The sequence below is a fragment of the Schistocerca cancellata genome, chromosome 4 (assembly GCF_023864275.1).
Source record: "Schistocerca cancellata isolate TAMUIC-IGC-003103 chromosome 4, iqSchCanc2.1, whole genome shotgun sequence".
Taxonomy (NCBI): domain Eukaryota; kingdom Metazoa; phylum Arthropoda; class Insecta; order Orthoptera; family Acrididae; genus Schistocerca; species Schistocerca cancellata.
The window spans coordinates 154,112,969-154,135,906 of NC_064629.1; the positions used below are offsets into that span (position 1 = coordinate 154,112,969).

Consider the following 22,938-nt stretch of genomic DNA (forward strand, 5'->3'; position numbering starts at 1 on the left):
TGGCTGCTGGATATTATTGCTAGACCTCACTCCATCCTCTGGTTTCCCAATGATAGGAAATGATTCTCTACAGTACCATAGTTACCATTAATTAAGTGCACCATAATTAAAATGTAGGCAGAAGATGATAAGTAAAAACCATAACAGGTTTGTATGAACATATGACACTAAATCATGCTGGCTAGCAACAGGTCATATTCTTCCATAAATTATATTTTAAATCTGACAGCATTGATGCTAGACTTTTACTGATTGTTGCTGAGATGATAGCCATATTTAAACGTGTATTCTAAGATGTCAAACAGTGTGATGGAGTAAGTGTAGTTATTTCAGTTCCTACAAACTGTAAATATTTTCCATCATTGCTGTTGCCTAATGAAATCACATTGTGTCTGATATGGAAAAAGTAAATACCAGTGGCTATAAACTAGCTGCACATATGAGTAGAGAGAATAAGGAGGAGTTGCCATATATGTCAAAGTTATCACTGTATAGAAAGCTTAATACAAAAAACTTTTGTCTAGATCAACATATAGAAGCATGTGCCTGTCAACTTAAACTGAAGGAGGGCTCTTTTATAATTGTAACAGTATATAGGTCCCCTTCAGGGAACTTTCATTTATTCCTGGGAAACTTGGATGCTTTGTTGTGCTATCTGTCAGATAGGGGAAAGCAAATTATTATCTGTGGGGACTTCAATGTTGATTCACTGAAAGAGCGTAATAGGAAGAATGACCTGGAAGTCTTGCTCAGTTCTTTAAATTTGACATCTGTCATTAATTTTCCTTCTCGGGTAGTAAAGGACAGCAGCACATTGATAGATAACACTTTTATAGACCAAGACAGGTTTAAAAACATAAAATCTTGTCCTGTTGAGAATCGGCTTTCTGATCATGATGCTCAACTAGTTACAGTTTATGACATAGCTCCATTCAGTAATTCAAAACCACCCTCCAAAGTTGTGTGTTTAATTAATGACTCAACAATTAGAAATTTCAGAAAAAATGTTCAGCAGTTAGACTGGGATGAGGTGTACAAGGAACCCGATGCTAATTAAAAATATAACTTATTTCATGACACACTTGTAAGAGAATTTGAAAACTGTTTCCCCAAGTAAGTAGTCACATCTAATTATAAGAAACCACGCAAAAAACCTTGGCTTGCTAAAGGAATAAAAATATCTTGTAACCACAAAAGGGAACTGTATCTAACTACAAGAATGTGACCCAGAAACAGCCAAATACTATAAAAACTACTGTGCCACATTAAGAAAGGTTATTAAAAAGTCCAGAAGCATGTGCATCTTGTCTGAGATTAATACCTCTGATGACAAAATCAAAACAATTTGGAATATTATTACAAGGGAGACAGTGCAACCAAGAGTACAGGATGATGGCGTCACCATCAAAGCAAATGGAAACTTGATAAACAACAAACTAGAAGTCAAAAACATTTTGAATAATCATTTTTTAAATGTTGTAGAGAAAATATGATATAAATGTTCACTAGAAGAAGCAAGGCAGTTAGTGGAAGAGGCCTTACCCACATCATTTGATAAAATTTAAATTACACCCACCTCTCCTGCTGAAATTAGGAAGATAATAAAGTCTCTCAAGAATAAAAGCTCACATGGAATTGATGGCACTTCCAGCAGAATAATAAAAGCTTGTTCCCAAGAAATAAGCAGGATTTTTAGCCACATATGTAATAGCTCTCTGAAGCAGGGTATGTTCCCAGATAGACTGAAGTGTGCCATTCTTAAACCACTACATAAAAAAGGGGATATGTCTGATGTCAACAACTACTGCCTAATCTCTCTTCTGACTGCCTTATCCAAAATTTTTGAAAAAGTAATGTATTGTAGAGTAGCTTCACACCTTTATTTTTACAAAGTTTTAACAAAATGTCAGTTTGATTTCCAGAAGGGTTTTTCAATGGAAAATGCTATATATACTTTCACTAATGAAATATTAAATGCTCTGAGTAACTGGAAGGCACCCGTTGGGATTTTTTGTGATCTATCAAAGGCTTTTGATTGTGTAAATCATGGAATACTTCTAGATGAGCTCAAGTACTGTGGTATGAATGGGACAGTGCTCCAATGCTCTAAATCATACCTAACTGGAAGAGTGCAGAAAGTTGAAATAGGCAGTTCACATAATATGCAAAAAACTGGTGATTTCTCAAACTGGGGAACAATCAAGAATGGGGTGCCGGAAGGTTCGGTCTTGGGTCCTCTGCTGTTCTTAATATATATTAATGACTTGCCATTCTATATTCACGAAGATGCAAAGCAGGTACTTTCTGCTGATCACATCCAACAGACAAGAATTAACTGGTGAAATTGTAAATGATGTTATTCAGAAAATCATTAAGTGGTTCTCTGCAAATGGGCTCTCATTCAACTTTGACAAACCACAGTATATACAGTTCCACACAGTAAATGGAATGACACCATCAATAAATATAGACTTCGATCAGAAATCGGTAGCTAAGGTAGAATATTCAAAATTTCGAGGTGTATGCATTAATGAAGGGTTGAACTGGAAAAAAACACACTGAGGATCTGCTGAAATGTTTGAGTTCAGTTACTTATGCTATTAGGGTCATTGCAAATTTTGGTGATATACATCTGAGTAAATTAGCTTACCATGCCTATTTTCATTCTCTGCTTTCATATGGCATCATATTCTGGGGTAACTCATCACTGAGTAAAAGAGTGTTCATTGCACAAAACCGTGTAATCAGAATAATTGCTGGAGCTCATCCAAGATCATCTTGCAGACAATTATTTAAAGAGCTAGAGATCTTCAATGTAGCCTCACAATATATATATTCACTTATGAAATTTGTTAGTAACAATCCGAACGAATTCAAAAGTAATAGCAGTGTACATGGCTACAACACTAGGAGAAAGGAGGATCTTCACTACTCAAGGTTAAATCTAACTTTGGCTCAGAAGGGGGTAAATTATGCTGCCATGAAAGTCTTTGGTCACTAGCCTAATAGCATCAAAAGTCTGATAGATAGCCATATAGCATTTAAAAGGCAATTAAAAGAATTTCTTAATGGCAACTCCTTCTACTCATTAGATGAATTTTTGGTTATAGTAAGTGGGTAATTTCCCCAACCTCCACAAAAAAATTAAAACTATTAGTGTCATGAAATATTTTGTGTAATGTAATATCTTGTATAGACACCTTTAATTAACCTGACACATTCCACATCATTACGAAGTGTCGTATTCATCATCTATGGAACAAGTACTAATGTAATGTAATGAAAGCAGTAAACTGTTTGAATCTGCATACTTCTGGATCTATGTTCTCATTTCCTAACATAACAGCAACACCATTCCTTTTTTGGCCAGTCCAATCTACATCTACTCCAGTACTCCAGAAATGACTATGGACAGCAATTGTGGATCGTACTTCATATTAATTTGCTTCTCCTTTACATGTTGCACTGATGAATGCAGTTGGGCAAGAATGATTGATTGAAGACCTCTGTAAGCATGTTAATATCCCTTCTATTGTCTTGGTACTTACATGATGCCCCCAATGAAGACAGAAGAAATGTTTTGTATATTTTGAATACTGATTCTTCAAACTTGCATAATAGAATTATACAAAATAACTGTTCCTTTCTAAAGATTTCTGTGTAAGATTCTCGTGCACCTTCACAAAACACTAATTCTAATTCAACCAGTCAGTTAAAAATTTAATAACATGAATTCTTTTTATTACCTTCTTTAATCAGACCTGCAGAGGATCACAAAGATTTTCAAACAAAAGTCTCTTTCGCAACCTAATTTGCAGCTGTACTACAAATTCCCAGAATTCTCCCAACAAATACTACTCATTCATTTGCATTTACTAAAACTTGTTCTATGTATATTTACCACTTCTTATCGTTAAACAGAATTATGCCTAAATATTTAATCAGAGTCAGACAGCCTGTGTACCACCAATACTGTACTCAAAAGCTACCAGTTTTTCCTTTCTAGTCAAGTAAATGATCTCTGATTTATCCACAATCATGGCAAGTGGTCATTTATTACACCGGGTGATACTTTGTCCAACATTATCAATTTTGTTGGAGCTAATCATTGGGCAGACTGTCCTCTACCATTTTTGTATGTTTGCTAAAAGTTAGGAGTGTCATTTGGTGTCAGATATACTATATTTCAGAAATAAATTAGAAAGGTATCTCTTCCTTCTCTTGTATCTACAGTTTATGAGATACTGTGTTAAAGCAAAAGTTGCAATACACACATCATATTTCCTAAAGCTGCACTGAGTTTCAAGGAGAACATTTCTATTCTTTAATCATGCCATCAGATTACTTTCTGGGACCCTATAACAGACAATCATTGCTGATATTTATGACTAACTTCATACATATGTTCTTCCATTTACACCTACCTCTGTATCTATTAGGTTGGTGTAGAAGTTCATGGCCTTTTTGTTTTGCATGTCAGTATTCTGGTTGCTAAGGGTCTGTTTATTTGCTGTTCTTTTTTTATTTGTAGTTGACTATTGCTATCTGAGTTTACATATCATTATTTTGCCATTTGGAGATAGTGAGTGGGGCTGTGGATGTTAGAAAATGGAGTGCCAAGTGGAGAAATTGAAATATTTCTGACATATTCTTCAGTTGAATTCAACAGAGGGGTGACAGCAGCAGAGGCAGCCAGAAATATTTGTGCCATGTATCGGTATAATGTCACTGGACAGAGTATGGCAAGAAAATGGGTTTCTTGTTTAAGGAGGATCATCACATTAGTGAATCTCCATGTTCAGGAGGACCTTCATGGTTTGAATAAGGTAATTGAAATGCATTAATCCACAATGAGCAATGTCAGTGTAACCGAGAAGCAGAAAATGTGATTAACTGTGGCGATTCCACCATCATACAACATTTGCATGCAATGGGGAAGGTTCAAAAATTGTATGTGTGGTTACCGCATACTCTAAGCCAAAATCATGAAGATCAGCAGGTGGCCATATGTGCATCTCTACTTGCCCATCATCAACTGGCTCATGAACAACAGCAACCATTCCTATCCTATATCGTTACTGGTGACAAGAAGTTTTATCTTGTTGCTAACACAAAGAAAATAAGGGAATGGTGCAGCCCAAACAGTGCAGCAGTTCTCCATACAATGACCTGCATGCATCTACAAAAGATAATATTACGCACCTGCTGGAACGCTGATGGTGCGGTGTACTACAGATTGCTTCCCTAAAATGTAACCATCAGTGCTGACATTTATTGTCAACAACTAACATGTCTTGCAGACACAATCAAAGAACAGCAACCAGGAATACTGGAAGACTGCATTAAATGATGCTACTACATGATAATACTTGCCCACATACTGCTAGACTGACAAAAAATGCTATTCAGGAGTCAGGTTGGGATATCATTCCACACCCACATTATCTCATGCCCGAGATCTTCACCTTTTCTGATTTCTATCGAACAACCTTCAAAGAACTTCCTTTCTGGATGAAAATGTGCTACAAACATGGCTAAACAGGTTCTTTGCCTCAAAACCACATGATTTCTACAGACACAGAATTGAAAAGTTACCCCATGGGTGGCAGACTGTTGTAAATAGTGAAGAATAATATATTATTATTGACTAAAGTCCCTGTTATGTGTATCTGTTGTGTCTACTAAACTTATGAGAAAAAGAGACACTACGAAGTTATGCACCGACCTAATATATCTATATCTATACTCAAAAACCACCTTCCAATGCATGGCGGAGGATCTTTTTTGTATCACTGTCACTTCCTCCATTTTCTGTTCCAGTCACAAATGGCACATGGGAATGACTGCTGTTGGTAAGCCTCCATGTGTTTTTGAATCTAATTTTCCTTAATGTTCTTTCCACACTATGTATGTAGGAAGAATCAGTGTATTATTAGACTCTTCTAGAAATGCATACTCTTGGAATTTTTAAAGTAAATCACAACTTACTAAATGAATTGTGCTGCTATTCTTTTGATCTTCTCTATAAACTCATTCTGTTTAGGGTCCCACACTAATGAGCAATTCCCAAGAATCGGCCCAAATGAGGGTTTTGTAAGCTACCTCCATATGATATCACCTCCATGTGTGGATCACACTTCCTGCAGATTCTTCCAATGAATCTCAGACTGGCATCTGTCTTTCCTACAGTTGGTTTTATGTGACTGTTCCACTTTGAATCACTCTGTATGCTCACTACCACATTCTTAAAGTATGTTACCATTTCCAATTAGTACTGAACAATCATGTAATCACACAACAATGGGTCTTTCCATCAACTTATGTGCAGTGTATTACATTTGTTTATGTTGAAGGTCAACTGCTGGTCCCTGCACCAAATGTTGATCATCAGCAAGTCTTCTTCCTGAATTTTGCCACAATTTTATAGTGTTATGACTTCTCTACATACAACAGTATCATCCACAAACTGATGAATATCAACTAGATTGTTTATGTATTGTGAACAGTGCTGGTCCTGTATCACTCTGTTGGAGTATGACTGAAGTTACTTTCATGTCAGAAGGTTTCACTCCATTAAGAATGAAATGTTGCGTTCCATTTCCTACGAACTTTACATTTCAGTCACAAAGCTGGTCTGATAGTGTGTGGACTCACATTTTTTTATTAGAGAACAGTGAGTAGCTGTATGAAAGACCTAACAGTGGAGAGTCCAGATTGGAATATCAGCAATATTATGAAAAGGAAAGTGCGCAACTCACTGTAAAGATGCCAAGCTAAGTTGCAGACAGGCTCAACAAAAACACTGTTACACGCTGAGCTTTTGGCCAAAGTCTTCTTCAGGAAAGAAATGAAAACACATGCACAGTCACACAAGCAAGCACATCTCAAGTACACATGACCACTGTCTCTGGCCATTCTTGCCAGAGCAGCGGCAGATAGAGGCTATGTGTGCAGGAGGTGTGCTTTGTTTTGTTTTCTCTCTTTTCTCAAGAAGGCTTTGGCCACAAGCTCAATGTGTAACAGTCTTTTCATTGCACCTGTCTGCAACTCAATGTGTCATATGTGTTGTGAGTAGCAATAGTAGACTTCTAGAGGCTGTTAGGTACAACAATATTATGAAAAGGTTCATAATATTGTTGTACCTAACAGCCTCTAGAAGTCTAGGAATACCACATCAACATGAGCAGTATCAACTGTCTTCTGTGTCTCATGAATGAACAGAGTCAGCTGCAATTCACATGATACACATTTGTAGAATTCATGTTGATGGCTACAGAACAGATTTTTGGTCTCCAGAAAAGTCATAATAGGCAACCTTGAAACGTGTTCTAAAATTCTACAATGAACTGACATCAGCAGTATAGGCCCATAGTTGTGTGCATTTTTTAGCTAAAGATTCTTGAAAATGTAAATGACCTGGACATTTTTACATTCATTTGAAACACATGGAAGAGGCCTGGAGATACTAGAAGGTATCAAATAGATTATATAATGGTAAGACAGAGATTCAGGAACTAGGTTTTAAATTGTAAGACATTTCCAGGGGCAGATGAGGACTCTGACCACAATCTATTGGTTAAGAACTGTAGATTAAAAATAAAGAAACTGCAAAAAGGTGGGAAATGGAGGAGATGGGACCTGGATAAACTGAAAGAACTAGAGCTTGTAGAGAGCTTCGGGGAGAGCATTAGGGAATGATTGACAAGAATGGGGGGAAGAAATACAGTAGAAGAAGAATGGGTAGCTTTGAGAGATGAAATAGTGAAGGTAGCAGAGGTTCAAGTAGGTAAAAAGACAAGGGCTAATAGAAATCCTTGGGTAACAGAAGAGATATTGAATTTAATTGATGAAAGGAGAAAATATAAAAATGCTGTAAATGAACCAGGCAAAAAGGAATACAAACGTCTCAAAAATGAGATCAACATGAAGTGCAAAATAGCTAAGCAGGGATGGCTAGAGGACAAATGTAAGGATGTAGAGGCTTATCTCGCTAAGGATCAGATAGATACTACCTACAGGAAAATTAAAGAGACCTTTGGAGAAAAGAGAACCACTTGCATGAATATCAAGAGCTCAGATGGAACCCCAGTTATAAGCAAAGAAGGGAAAGCAGAAAGGTGGAAGGAGTATATAGGGGGTCTATGCAAGGGCGATGTTCTTGAGGACAATATCATAGAAATGGAAGAGAATGCAGATGAAGATAAAATATGAGATATGATACTGTGTGAAGAATTGACAGAGCACTGAAAGACCAAAGTCGAAACAAGGTCCTGGGAGTACACAACATTCCATTAGAACTGCTGACAGCCTTGGGAGAGCCAGTCCTGACAAAACTCTACCATCTGTTGAGCCAGATGTATGAGAAAGGCGAAATACACTGACTTCGAGGAGAATATTATAATTCCTATCCCAAAGAAAGCAGATGTTGACAAATGTGAAAATTACCGAACTATAAGTTTAAAAAGCCACGGCTACAAAATACTAACACGAATTCTTTGCAGACAAATGGAAAAACTGGTAGAAGCCGACCTCGGGGAAGATCAGTTTGGATTCTGTAGAAATGTTGGAACACATGTGGCAATACTGCCCTACAACTTATCTTAGAAAATAGATTAAGGAAAGGCAAACCTACACTTCTAGCATTTGTAGACTTAGAGAAAGCTTTTGACAATGTTGACTGGAATACTCTCTTTCAAATTCTGAAGGTGGCAGGGATAAAGTACAGGGAGCAAAAGGTTATTTACAATTTGTACAGAAATCAGATGACAGTTATAAGAGGCGAGGGACATGAAAGGGAAGCAGTGGTTGGGAAGGGAGTGAGACAGGGATGTAGCCTTTCCCCGATGTTATTCAATCTGTATATTGAGCAAGCAGTAAAGGAAACAAAAGAAAAATTTGGAGTAGGAATTAAAATCTATGGAGAAGAAATAAAAACTTTGAGGTTCGCCGATGACACTGTAATTCTGTCAGGGACAACAACGGAACTCGAAGAGCAGCTGAACAGAATCGACAGTGTCTTGAAAGGTGGGTACAAGACGAACATGAACTAAAGCAAAACGATGATAATGGAATGTAGTCAAATTAAATCGGGTGATGCTGAGGGAATTAGATTAGGAAATGAGACACTTAAAGTAGTAAATGAGTTTTGCTATTTGGGAAGCAAAATAACTGATGATGGTTGAAGTAGAGAGGATATTAAATTCAGACTGGCAATGGCAAGGAAAGCATTTCTGAAGAAGAGAAATTTGTTAACATCGAGTATAGATTTAAGCATGGAGAAGTCGTTTCTGAAACAATTTGTATGGAGTGTAGCCATGCATGGAAGTGAAACGTGGACGATAAGTAGTTTAGACAAGAAGAGAATAGAGACTTTGGAAATGTGGTGCTACAGCAGAATGCTGAATATTAGATGGATAGATCACATAACTAATGAGGAGGTACTGAATAGAATTGGAGAGAAGAGAAATTTGTGGCACAACTTGACTAGAAGAAGGGATTGGTTGGGAGGGCATATTCTGAGGCATGAAGGGATCACCAATTTAGTATTGGAGGGCAGTGTGGAGGATAAAAATCGTAGAGGGCGACCAAGAGATGAATACACTAAACAGATTCAGAAGTATGTAGGTTGCAGTATGTACTGGGAGACTAAGAAGCTTGCTCAGGATAGAGTAACAGGGAGACATGCATCAAACCAGTCTCTGTAATGAAGACAACAACAACAACATTGAAACACTTTGTTCCTCTAGTGAACTGTGGTAGGCTGCTACTACAAGAAGAGAACGTTTTGTTCAATGATGATGATGATGATGTTTGGTTTGCGGGGCGCTCAACTGCGTGGTTATCAGCGCCCGTACAATTACCCAATCTTTGCTCAGTCCAATTTCGCCACTTTCCTGGATGATGATGAAATGATGAGGACAACACAAACACCCAGTCATCTCGAGGCAGGTGAAAATCCCTGACCCCGCCGGGAATCGAACCCGGGACCCCGTGCTCGGGAAGCGAGAACGCTATCGCGAGACCACGAGCGGCGGACGTTTTGTTCAATGTGCTATGTAGAATTGTAAAGCTATTACATCAGGCCCAGTTACCTTCCCTTCTCTTGAGTACTTTCAGTTGTTTTTCTATATCACAGTCACTTATTTTTATATATGTTATTTTAGCATTAGTGCAACAACTGAGAAGAGGAACTGCAGATAAATTTTCTGCAGTGATGCAATTTTGGAAGAAGTAATTTAGTATTTTGACCTTCTCGCTGTCACCTTCTGTTTCAGTGTCATTATGGCCACTGAGTATTTGGCATGGTGGGTTTGATATGTTTACCAATTTAACATAGGATTAAAACTTTTAGGATTGTCTGTCACCCTTATAATGCAAGAGGGTAATCTATAATATCTTCCTCTCACATGTAACTGGATAATCCGTTTAAAACATGAGAGGAATACCATACTGGCCAGGTGCTTCATTTGGTTTCACAATTGCCTTCCAACATGAAAGGCACTTATATCCACCTTTAAATACTGAATTTAACTTTTCAAATATACATTTGTTGTCCTCTATTTTACCACCAAACTGATCCATGAATGGTAGCACAAAAGTTAGAAATTCTGTTATGCCTAGTACAAAACCAAGGTGTGTGATTTACACCTATATATGTGAAGAATCTGCCCAAAGAATCTTAACTGGTAAGTTTAAACTTTATGTTAAATTCAAGATAAATTTTCTTATTTAATTTTGCAGGGTCTGTGCGAAATTTAATTTATGATCTTATTCGATGCAATTTAATGTTTAATAATCTACTATAGCAAACATTTTCAAAATACAGTTTTCTTGCAAATTTATTTCATACGTTTAGTAACAATTCTTACTAAAATGGCAATATGATGACTAAAATTTGTTTTCTTGTTAATAATGCCTATAATTTGAGACGTACTTATCAGAAATATATATGAAATATTTATCATTCATGTAGTCTGTTACAGTAGTTGTTTGAGGTAGTAGTCAGTGAATGTGGAAAGTACTATTTTTGATTACCATTTGTGTGTGCCCGAAGTACTTAATGCGTCAATACCCAGTAATTATTTGACAACTTAGAAGTCACTCCTGAGTGTTATCACAGCTGAGTCCTTTAGTGAGCTTAGAACACTGTAGTTTAATCTGGTGGCCAACAAAGACAAGTGATTACTTATTTAGACTGGAACAAATGTTCACAGTTCGGCTGTAGTATCATCAACTTAAACTTTTGTTTGTTTATATTTATTCATTTATTCATTTATTTATTTATTTATTTAGTGTCTCGAACCAGGGACACAGAAACAACAGAGAGGCTTTTTCCTGTCGCAGCCCTCAGTGGTTCACAAGCCCACAACAGACCACAGCAGTCCAACGAACCCACCGCCACCCCACACTGAACCCAGGGTTATTGTGTGGTTCGGCCCCCAGTAGAGTAACCCCAAATGTTTGCATGGTAGAGTAATTATGGTGTACACATGCATGGAGACAGTGTTCGCGCAGCGATTGCTGACATAGTGTAACTGAGGCAGAGTAAGGGTAACCAGCCTGCATTCACAAAGGCAGATGAAAAACCACCTTAAAACCATCCACAGGCTGGCTGGCACACCAGACCTCAACACTAATCTGCCGGGCGGCTTCATGCCGGGGACTGGCACACCTTTCCACCTGGTAATCAGTGCAGCTAGCTGAGTGGGCCAACTTTTGTTTACTACAGTAAACACCTGTCTTGAAAAATTAAGTTTCTCTCTTCTAAATATGTTGCATAAGTTGCAGCATATTAGCTTATGAGACAACAGGTCAGCCAGACATGTGCTGTGTCCATGCACTAGATTAGTAGCCTTTGTTTTGGTACCTCTCCCTGCTTAGTGAGGCTTTTAGTCAGTTTGTCACCCTTTTCTAGGCATATGCTGGGCTGGTCTCCAATCTCTGCATCAGACAAAATTAAAGAAAAACAGTTTAAATAGGATATGGTACACAGAGCATATTTCACACAAGTCACAGAACAGGTACAACACACAGCATAGGGCATCTGTCCACAAAGTAAAAATAAAAATAATTGCCAAACCATGAACTGGGTTGTATCCCATAACTACAGAGCCACACAAGAGAGGAGGAGAAGATTGTTGCAAATCTTTAGCAGCTATCAACTTACCTTTAAAGAATATTTCACTCTACAACGAAGCGTACACTGTTACAAATCTCCTTGCTAGATGAAAAGTAGGTGCTAGCCTGGTACTTGAATTATGATCTTTGCCAACTGAGGCAGCCCATGAGATGTGTTTAGATAGCTCACTTTTTAGGAGCATTACTCATAAAAGGCACTGATCTGGGTCCAAGTTCCAGTTAGCACATTTTGAATTAGGCTATTAACTCTCTACATTTGCTTGTGATCTGGTACGGTGTTTTGTTTATGTCATGGCAAGCATTCATACACTTAAACTATTTTTGTGCCTTTTAATACCTTCATAAGATATTGCTGTTTTACTCTGTACCTGTTTTTATTGCCCTGAAATTTATTTGTTTCTAAACCTCTGTTATTTAAATGAGGCATGTATTTGAATGTAGCCTATTTCTGAAACCTGTTTCATGATATGACCATTCAAATTCTATATACAAACAGAATATTCATGTTTTATTATCAGTTATAGATTTAATTTATGAGTTAATTAAAAGGAGCATTTTCTGTACGTACCTCAATTTCCAGAGTATTGTACAGATATTCAACATCCAGGATACTCTGAATGGTTTTTCCTGTGTGTTTAGACAAATATTTATTCAGCTCAGAGTTTTCTTCATTAATTTTTTGTATTTCTGGTGAATTATACATCTGCTGAAGTTCTTTCTCGTATCTGGGGCATGGCTTCTTCATTACAATCAACTATAAAGAAAATTACAGTCAGAAATGTATAAAAGTATCTACTGGAGGAACGATATTTTGGATAGAACTAGTACCAACGTATATGACATTTGCATGTACAGAGACAGCAAAAGACAAAACCAGAAAGGCTTATTTTTTTAAAAAAACTCTGGTCTCAGGTGTAGTCCCACACCAAGTTAACATAGCCTACTTCACACAATATATCTAATGCATTACACTGTACAGTGTCTCCTTTCTCTGCATGAAGAATATTATGTAGTTTGGACTGCTAACCAACAATTGATTAATGTCCAAACCCAGAAACAGCAAAAAAATAATTTTTACAAAATTGAGAATTGTTTAGTGTGTTTTCTATCATCATTACATTTTTAAATATGCAGAGTTTTACAGTGAATAAAGTAGTTAGATGTGGAGTTGTATATACATGATGAATCAGCTACAGCTATCATATAAATATTTCTCAGACCAATGTGTAATCAATACCCCTCCCCCTCCCACCATATACACATAAAATGATAAAATGGTAGTACATTCCATAAAAAAATTAACTTAAACTGTCATTCTAAAAATAATGGAAATGCTGTTTTGCAATGCCATAAATACAACATTAATAACAATAATTTTTTTCATCACAATGGAGTTTGATGCATAGTCTACTAGAAATACATTATGAGGTATCGTCATTGTACTCTGATAATTACTTTTTGCTCCAACTAGAACCACTGCTAGCATGGTACCTGTACCAAGTGCAACCAGATGTGTTCTGTTTTCATATATGTTCAAAATGGTGGCTAATAGTAGGAGGTATCCATGCTTTTAGTCTTGAACACAATGAGTCCCTACACACTGGAAAGAATTAAATACAAAAGAGCTCTAATCTGGTATTTAATTTAAGTTCGTTCGTCATGACAAAATACAATCTTTTAAAGAATCTTTTATCTCTCACCATAGAACTGTGTCTTGGTTCAGAGGAACAGGCTGGTTAACTTACAAGTTCACAAGTTCTCTTTGCCCAATGGAGCACTGAGGTAACCTTTGTTCAATATATGCTATAGAAGAGCCAACTCCACACCAGGTGCGGATCCAGTGGGGCAATAGACACGTAGCTAGACAATGTACACTACTGGCCATTAAAATTGCTACACCAAGAAGAAATGCAGATGATAAACGGGTATTCATTGGACAAATATATTATACTAGAACTGACATATGAGTACATTTTCACACAATTTGAGTGCATAGATCCTGAGAAATCAGTACCCAGAATAACCACCTATGGTCATAATAATGGCCTTGATATGCCTGGGCATTGAGTCAAACACAGCTAGGATGGCGTGTACAGGTACAGCTGCCCATGCAGCTTCAACTCGATACCACAGTTCATCAAGAGTAGTGACTGGCGTATTGTGACGAGCCAGTAGCTCGGCCACCATTGACCAGACGTTTTCAGTTGGTGAGAGATCTGGAGAATGTGCTGGCCAGGGCAGCAGTCGAACATTTTCTGTATCCAGAAAGGCCCTCACAGGACCTGCAACATTCGGTCATACATTATCCTGCTGAAATGTAGGATTTCGCAGGGACTGAATGAAGGGTAGAGCCATGAGTAGTAACACATCTGAAATGTAATGTCCACTGTTCAAAGTGCCATCAATGCGAACAAGAGGAGACCGAGACCTGTAACCAATGGCACCCCATACCACCATGCCGGGTGATACGCCGGTACGGCGATGACGAATACACGCTTCCAATGTGCGTTCACCGCGATGTCGCCAAACACGGATGCGACCATCATGATGCTGTAAACAGAACCTGGATTCATCCGAAAAAATGACTTTCTGCCATTCGTGCACCCAGGTTTGTCGTTGAGTACACCATCGCAGGAGCTCCTGTCTGTGATGCAGCGTCAAGGGTAACCGCAGCCATGGTTTCTGAGCTGATAGTCCATGCTGCTGCAAATGTCGTAGAACTGTTTGTACCGATGGTTGTTGTCTTGCAAATGTCCCCATCTATTGTCTCGGGGATCGAGTCGTGGCTGCACAATCTGTTACAGCAATGCGGATAAGATGCCCGTCGTCTCGACTGCTAGTGATATGAACTGATAATAATTGAGGTCCAGAAATATCCCTGCCTCTAAACCATATAATTGCAAGATTCTGCTGATGACAGAAGCATGGAAGAAGGTGTATTTAGATGTTGTAGGAGCTACGAAGTAGAACTCGTGATCACTGGAAGCACAAAATGCAGTAGGTAAGATGATGTACGTACATACTTGTATATAAGTGCATGTAAAGTTTTATGACAATTGGCATAACTTTCGCCAAGACAACTACTAAAACAGTAATTTAATTTTTATTTTTCCTTCTCCCTCTAATAGTTTGACATGCATACAAACTTGTTGCGCCAAAACAATTTAATTAATTGTGTTGAATCTTTGCATGATTTAATATAGTGTTTTTAGAGGTATTTTGAAACTATTTTCAATATTTTAAAAGAGTCAAAAAAATAAATACTCTGAATTTGTACAAATTTTTCTTGTGTTGTTGTTGTTGGGGTCTTTAGTACTGAGATTGATTTGATGCATCTCTCCATGCTACTCTATCCTGTGCAAGCTTCTTCATCTCCCAGTACTTACTGCAACCTACATCCTTCTGAATCTGCTTAGTGTATTCATCTGTTTGTCTCCCTCTACGACTTTTAATCTCCACGCTGCCCTCGAATGCTAAATTTGTGATCCCTCCTCATTAGTTAAGTGATCTACCTATCTGATCTTCAGCATTCTTCTGTAGCACCACATTTCGAAAGCTTCTATTCTCTTCTTGTCCAAACTATTTATCGTTCATGTTTCACTTCCATACAGGGCTACACTCCAGACAAATACTTTCAGAAACGACTTCCTCACACTTAAATCTACACTCGATGTTAACAAATTTCTCGTCTTCAGAAACGCTTTCCTTGCCATTGCCAGTCTGCATTTTATATCCTCTCTACTTCAACCATCATTAGTTATTTTGCTCCCCAAATAGCAAAGCTCCTTTACTACTTTAAGTGTCTAATCTCCTGATCTAATTCCCTCAGCATCACCCGATGTAATTCGACTACATTCCATTATCCTCGTTTTGCTTTTGTTAATGTTCATCTTATATTCTCCTTTCTGAACACTGTCCATTCCGTTCATCTGCTCTTCCAGGTCCTTTGCTGTCTCTAACAGAATTACAATGTCATCGGCGAACCTCAAAGTTTTTATTTTTTCTCCATGAATTTTAATACCTACTCCGAATTTTTCTTTTGTTTCCTTTACTGCTTGTTCAATATACAGATTGAATAACATTGGGGAGAGCCTACAACCCTGTCTCACTCCCTTCCCAACCACTGCTTCCCTTTCATGTCCCTCGACTCTTGTAACTGCAATCTGGTTTCTGTATAAATTGTAAATAGCCTTTCGCTCCCTGTATTTTACCCATGCCACCTTTAGAATTTGAAACAAAGTATTCCAGTCAACATTGTCAAAAGCTTTCTCTAAGTCTACAAATGCTAGAAACATAGGTTTGCCCTTCCATAATCTTTCTTCCAAGATAAGTCGTAAGGTCAGTATTGCCTCACGTGTTCCAATAAAAAAAATATACTTCCACTATTCCAGGGCTTCACCAACCACATGTGCTTACCGTCAATGGCACCTATGCAGTAAAGAAAATTTGTAGTTTTCTCAAAATTCAGAGCTATTTTTTGTAAGTCATTTTTCGTTGGCCTTGGTATGTACTTTGGTGTACGCAGTTCCAAATTTCTCTGCATGTATCTTCAATTATAGATGCAATAGTTGAGTGGACTAGTACAAGTAAAAACTCATATTGCAGAGGCTTCATGGGGCATCCCGTTCCAAGATATCTGTTATAAATAAGTAGAGCATAAAACACAATATCAGGTTGATGGAAATTTATTAATTTTAATGAGCAGGTGTAAGAATAATTTTTTTAACGTTCCTACAGAAAAAGAAGTACAAAAACGGTGGAAAAATATGCATGATGCATACAGTCGCAGCCTGAAAGAATATTACAAGGAAATAAAAAGAGTGGCAGCGCAACGACTACAAAAAGAAACCATATGTCTACTAAAGACAGATGTATTTCATGCAAGAAGCCATGGAATTGAGGCAGTAAGTAAAAACTTTCTTCTGCAATTTTGTAACATTTAAATATACACTCCTGGAAATTGAAATAAGAACACCGTGAATTCATTGTCCCAGGAAGGGGAAACTTTATTGACACATTCCTGGGGTCTGATACATCACATGATCACACTGACAGAACCACAGGCACATAGACACAGGCAACAGAGCATGCACAATGTCGGCACTAGTACAGTGTATATCCACCTTTCGCAGCAATGCAGGCTGCTATTCTCCCATGGAGACGATCGTAGAGATGCTGGATGAAGTCCTGTGGAACGGCTTGCCATGCCATTTCCACCTGGCGCCTCAGTTGGGCCAGCGTTCGTGCTGGACGTGCAGACCGCGTGAGACGACGCTTCATCCAGTCCCAAACATGCTCAATGGGGGACACATCCGGAGATCTTGCTGGCCAGGGTAGTTTACTTACACCTTCTAGAGCACGTTGGGTGGCACAGGATACATGCGGACGTGCATTGTCCTGTTGGAACAGCAAGTTCCCTTGACGGTCTAGGAATGGTAGAACGATGGCTTCGATGACGGTTTGGATGTACCGTGCACTATTCAGTGTCCCCTCGACGATCACCAGTGGTGTACGGCCAGTGTAGGAGATCGCTCCCCACACCATGATGCCGGGTGTTGGCCCTGTGTGCCTCGGTCGTATGCAGTCCTGATTGTGACGCTCACCTGCACGGCGCCAAACACGCATACGACCATCATTGGCACCAAGGCAGAAGCGACTCTCATCGCTGAAGACGACACGTCTCCATTCGTCCCTCCATTCACGCCTATCGCGACACCACTGGAGGCGGGCTGCACGATGTTGGGGCGTGAGCGGAAGACGGCCTAACGGTGTGCGGGACCGTAGCCCAGCTTCATGGAGACGGTTGCGAATGGTCCTCGCCGATACCCCAGGAGCAACAGTGTCCCTAATTTGCTGGGAAGTGGCGGTGCGGTCCCCTACGGCACTGCGTAGGATCCTACGGTCTTGGTGTGCATCCGTGCGTCGCTGCGGTCCGGTCCCAGGTCGACGGGCACGTGCACCTTCCGCCGACCACTGGCGACAACATCGATGTACTGTGGAGACCTCACGCCCCACGTGTTGAGCAATTCGGCGGTACGTCCACCCGGCCTCCCGCATGCCCACTATACGCCCTCGCTCAAAGTCCGTCAACTGCACATACGGTTCATGTCCACGCTGTCGCGGCATGCTACCAGTGTTAAAGACTGCGATGGAGCTCCGTATGCCACGGCAAACTGGCTGACACTGACGGCGGCGGTGCACAAATGCTGCGCAGCTAGCGCCTTTCGACGGCCAACACCGCGGTTCGTGGTGTGTCCGCTGTGCCGTGCGTGTGATCATTGCTTGTACAGCCCTCTCGCAGTGTCCGGAGCAAGTATGGTGGGTCTGACACACCGGTGTCAATGTGTTCTTTTTTCCATTTCCAGGAGTGTATTTACAATGGATATGGTAGTTAATTACCTACTCAATACCGACTTGCTATATACTTATCACATCACACAAATTAGCACAGTACAAAGTGACATGGGGGTTTTTCCAAAAATGTTTCTTTTTAACTTCAGGACCTCAGGAAATATGAGTGATGCCTCTATTCTTGAGGATGATGAAGCAGAAAAGTATCATTAAGACAATGCACCGCCACCTAACGGTCCCGCTCTAAGCCTTCCACTGCTAAAGCAAATAAAAGGAAACTTCATGATCCATTTGAAAGAGGGTTAATAACAGTTTTGACACACAGTTCAACTTGTGCTGCACCACAAAAGGATCCTGATGACTTGTTTTTGACATCTCTTTTGTCTTATTTAAAACAAATGACTACCGACGACTAAATAGACTTTAAAATAAAAACATTACAATTAATAAAATCTTACAGCCAAATGACTATAGAGAGCAGCACTACTACTGACTCCATAAATACTGCACCGTCAGGTACGTCGACATTGACAAGCTTACTAAGCCTTACACCTGAGAGTCTAATCACTTATTTCTCACCAGTTATTGGACTGCCGGATGAAGACTCGATCTTGTCAATATTACAAGTGATTAGGCAGCTGAAATGAACTTGTAATGTAACCTAGTTTATGTTAAGTGTATGTTCATGTCCATAAATTACTTACTATATTTAACTGAAAAACGTACGTCAATGTTACTGCAAGTTTTTCTTCCGCACCAACGCAGTCGCGTAACTTGGTATCCTTCTTCTGTAAGTTAGTTTCAGTATTTGAGGGCAGTAAGTCGAAAGATGCTACTGGTAATAATCAAAGAATTTCTTCGGATAACTTCTAAGTTTCTTGTGTAACAACACAAACTTTCCTTCACTTGGACGATTCATAATAATTGGATGAATCCAACATTTTTGTTGGCGGTTATGCCTTCCGCGATGTCAACCTACATATAATGCTACTGCAGCTAAATATCTTAGTTTTGAATGACAGTTCACATAATATGCAAAAAACTGGTGATTTCTCAAACTGGGGAACAACCAAGAATGGGGTGCCGGAAGGTTCGGTCTTGGGTCCTCTGCTGTTCTTAATACATATTAATGACTTGCCATTCTACACTCCTGGAAATGGAAAAAAGAACACATTGGCACCGGTGTGTCAGACAAACCATACTTGCTCCGGACACTGCGAGAGGGCTGTACAAGCAATGATCACACGCACGGCACAGCGGACACACCACGAACCGCGGTGTTGGCCGTCGAATGGCGCTAGCTGCGCAGCATTTGTGCACCGCCGCCGTCAGTGTCAGCCAGTTTGCCGTGGCATACGGAGCTCCATCGCAGTCTTTAACACTGGTAGCATGCCGCGACAGCGTGGACGTGAACCGTATGTGCAGTTGACGGACTTTGAGCGAGGGCGTATAGTGGGCATGCGGGAGGCCGGGTGGACGTACCGCCGAATTGCTCAACACGTGGGGCGTGAGGTCTCCACAGTACATCGATGTTGTCGCCAGTGGTCGGCGGAAGGTGCACGTGCCCGTCGACCTGGGACCGGACCGCAGCGACGCACGGATGCACACCAAGACCGTAGGATCCTACGCAGTGCCGTAGGGGACCGCACCGCCTCTTCCCAGCAAATTAGGGACACTGTTGCTCCTGGGGTATCGGCGAGGACCATTCGCAACCGTCTCCATGAAGCTGGGCTACGGTCCCGCACACCGTTAAGCCGTCTTCCGCTCACGCCCCAACATCGTGCAGCCCGCCTCCAGTGGTGTCGCGACAGGCGTGAATGGAGGGACGAATGGAGACGTGTCGTCTTCAGCGATGAGAGTCACTTCTGCCTTGGTGCCAATGATGGTCGTATGCGTGTTTGGCGCCGTGCAGGTGAGCGCCACAATCAGGACTGCATACGACCGAGGCATACAGGGCCAACACCCGGCATCATGGTGTGGGGAGCGATCTCCTACACTGGCCGTACACCACTGGTGATCGTCGAGGGGACACTGAATAGTGCACGGTACATCCAAACCGTCATCGAACCCATCGTTCTACCATTCCTAGACCGTCAAGGGAACTTGCTGTTTCAACAGGACAATGCACGTCCGCATGTATCCCGTGCCACCCAACGTGCTCTAGAAGGTGTAAGTAAACTACCCTGGCCAGCAAGATCTCCGGATCTGTCCCCCATTGAGCATGTTTGGGACTGGATGAAGCGTCGTCTCACGCGGTCTGCACGTCCAGCACGAACGCTGGTCCAACTGAGGCGCCAGGTGGAAATGGCATGGCAAGCCGTTCCACAGGACTACATCCAGCATCTCTACGATCGTCTCCATGGGAGAATAGCAGCCTGCATTGCTGCGAAAGGTGGATATACACTGTGCTAGTGCCGACATTGTGCATGCTCTGTTGCCTGTGTCTATGTGCCTGTGGTTCTGTCAGTGTGATCATGTGATGTATCTGACCCCAGGAATGTGTCAATAAAGTTTCCCCTTCCTGGGACAATGAATTCGCGGTGTTCTTATTTCAATTTCCAGGAGTGTATATTCACGAAGATGCAAAGCAGGTACTTTTTGCCGATCACATCCAACAGACAAGAATTAACTGGTGAAATTGTGAACGATGTTTTTCAGAAAATCATTAAGTGGTTCTCTGCAAATGGGCTCTCATTCAACTTTGACAAACCACAGTATATACAGTTCCACACAGTAAATGGAATGACACCATCAATAAATATAGACTTCGATCAGAAATCTGTAGCTAAGGTAGAATATTCAAAATTTCGAGGTGTATGCATTAAAGAAGGGTTGAACTGGAAAAAAACACACTGAGGATCTGTTCAGCTACTTATGCTATTACGGTCATTGCAAATTTTGGCGATATGCATCTGAGTAAATTAGCTTACCGTGCCTATTTTCATTCTCTGCTTTCGTATGGCATCATATTCTGGGGTAACTCACCATTGAGTAAAAGAGTGTTCATTACACAAAAGCGTTTAATCAGAATAATTGCTGGAGCTCATCTAAGATCATCTTGCAGACAATTATTTAAAGAGCTAGAGATCTTCACTGTAGCCTCAAAATATATATATTCACTTATGAAATTTGTTGTTAACAATCCGAACGAATTCACAAGTAACAGCAGTGTACATGGCTACAACACTAGGAGGAAGGAGGATCTTCAGTACTCAAGGTTAAATCTAACTTTGGCTCAGAAGGGGGTAAATTATGCTGCCACAAAAGTATTTGGTCACTTACCTAATAGCATCAAAAGTCTGATAGATAGCCATATAGCATTTAAAAGGCAATTAAAAGAATTTCTTAATGGCAACTCCTTCTACTCATTAGATGAATTTTTGGATATAGTAAGTGGGTAATTTCCCCAACCCCCACAAAAAAATTAAAACTAATAGTGTCATGTAATATTTTGTGTAATGTAATATCTTGCATAGACACCTTTCATTAACCTGACACGTTCCACATCATTACGAAGTGTCGTATTCATAATCTATGGAACAAGTACTAATCTAATCTAATCATGCATGGAGTGTCTCATGGCTAGCGGTAACACAACCGCAGAAGGTACCGATTTTTGTCGCTAGTGCGGCACCCGCTTTCGTCAGTGGGACTTCATCCGCCGCGATTGTAATCGTTTGAGGTGTGGCATTCTAGGCGACTATTTCAGCCGCGATTATTATCGAGGGGAGAAAATCGCCCAGTGTGGCATTAGCCTAGCGCTCATTTTCCCCGCACGCCGTTCGAGAGTGAAACGATAGAGAAATAGCTAGAAGGTGGTTCGATGAATCATTTGCCAGGCAATTAACTGTGAAGTGCAGAGTAATCAAATGTTGAAATGTGTGTGAAAATCTTATGGGACTTAACTGCTAAGGTCATCAGTCCCTAAGGTTACACACTACTTAACCTAAATTACCCTAAGGACACACACACACTCACACACACATGCCCGAGGGAGGACTCGAACCTCCGCCGGGACCAGCCGCACAGTCCGTGACTGCAGCGCCATAGACCTCTCGGCTAATCGCGCGCGGCGCAGAGTAATCATGTAGATATATATGTAAAAGAAAACCGACGAAGCCTTTTTCACGGCGCAAAGAGCAACGCCGCGCGACCTGGCGCAGGCGCGTGTCGCGTCCCAATCGCGTCGCGTTGCAATTTCGCAGTCCTATTTGATGAAGTTACAAAAATGCGTACTGCGCTGCGTCGCGCCACACGCGCTATACGCCTCTCAATTTCATGTCTACCAACACGTCCACTCTACGACGTGTTGCGCAACGTTGCCTACGAATAGGCTATTTTCCTATATTAAAAAGATGTTGTTACTCTGACTATTATAACATTTAAACATAATTTTCGGTCAATATTTTCAAAAAATATCTGCTACTTTTATGTAATTAGAGTTTAAAT

General features: G+C 40.3%; 1 protein-coding gene across 1 annotated transcript in view; it reads right to left on the bottom strand.

The window, feature by feature from the left end:
* Positions 1 to 22,938, bottom strand: part of LOC126183941 (lysosomal acid phosphatase-like) — a 182,869-nt gene that overhangs the window by 33,110 nt on the left and 126,821 nt on the right. Inside the window, exon 4 of the mRNA XM_049926290.1 lies at positions 12,707 to 12,892. Within this exon, the coding sequence (XP_049782247.1) occupies positions 12,707 to 12,892 (186 nt within the window). The remainder of the gene's footprint in view (positions 1 to 12,706; positions 12,893 to 22,938) is intronic.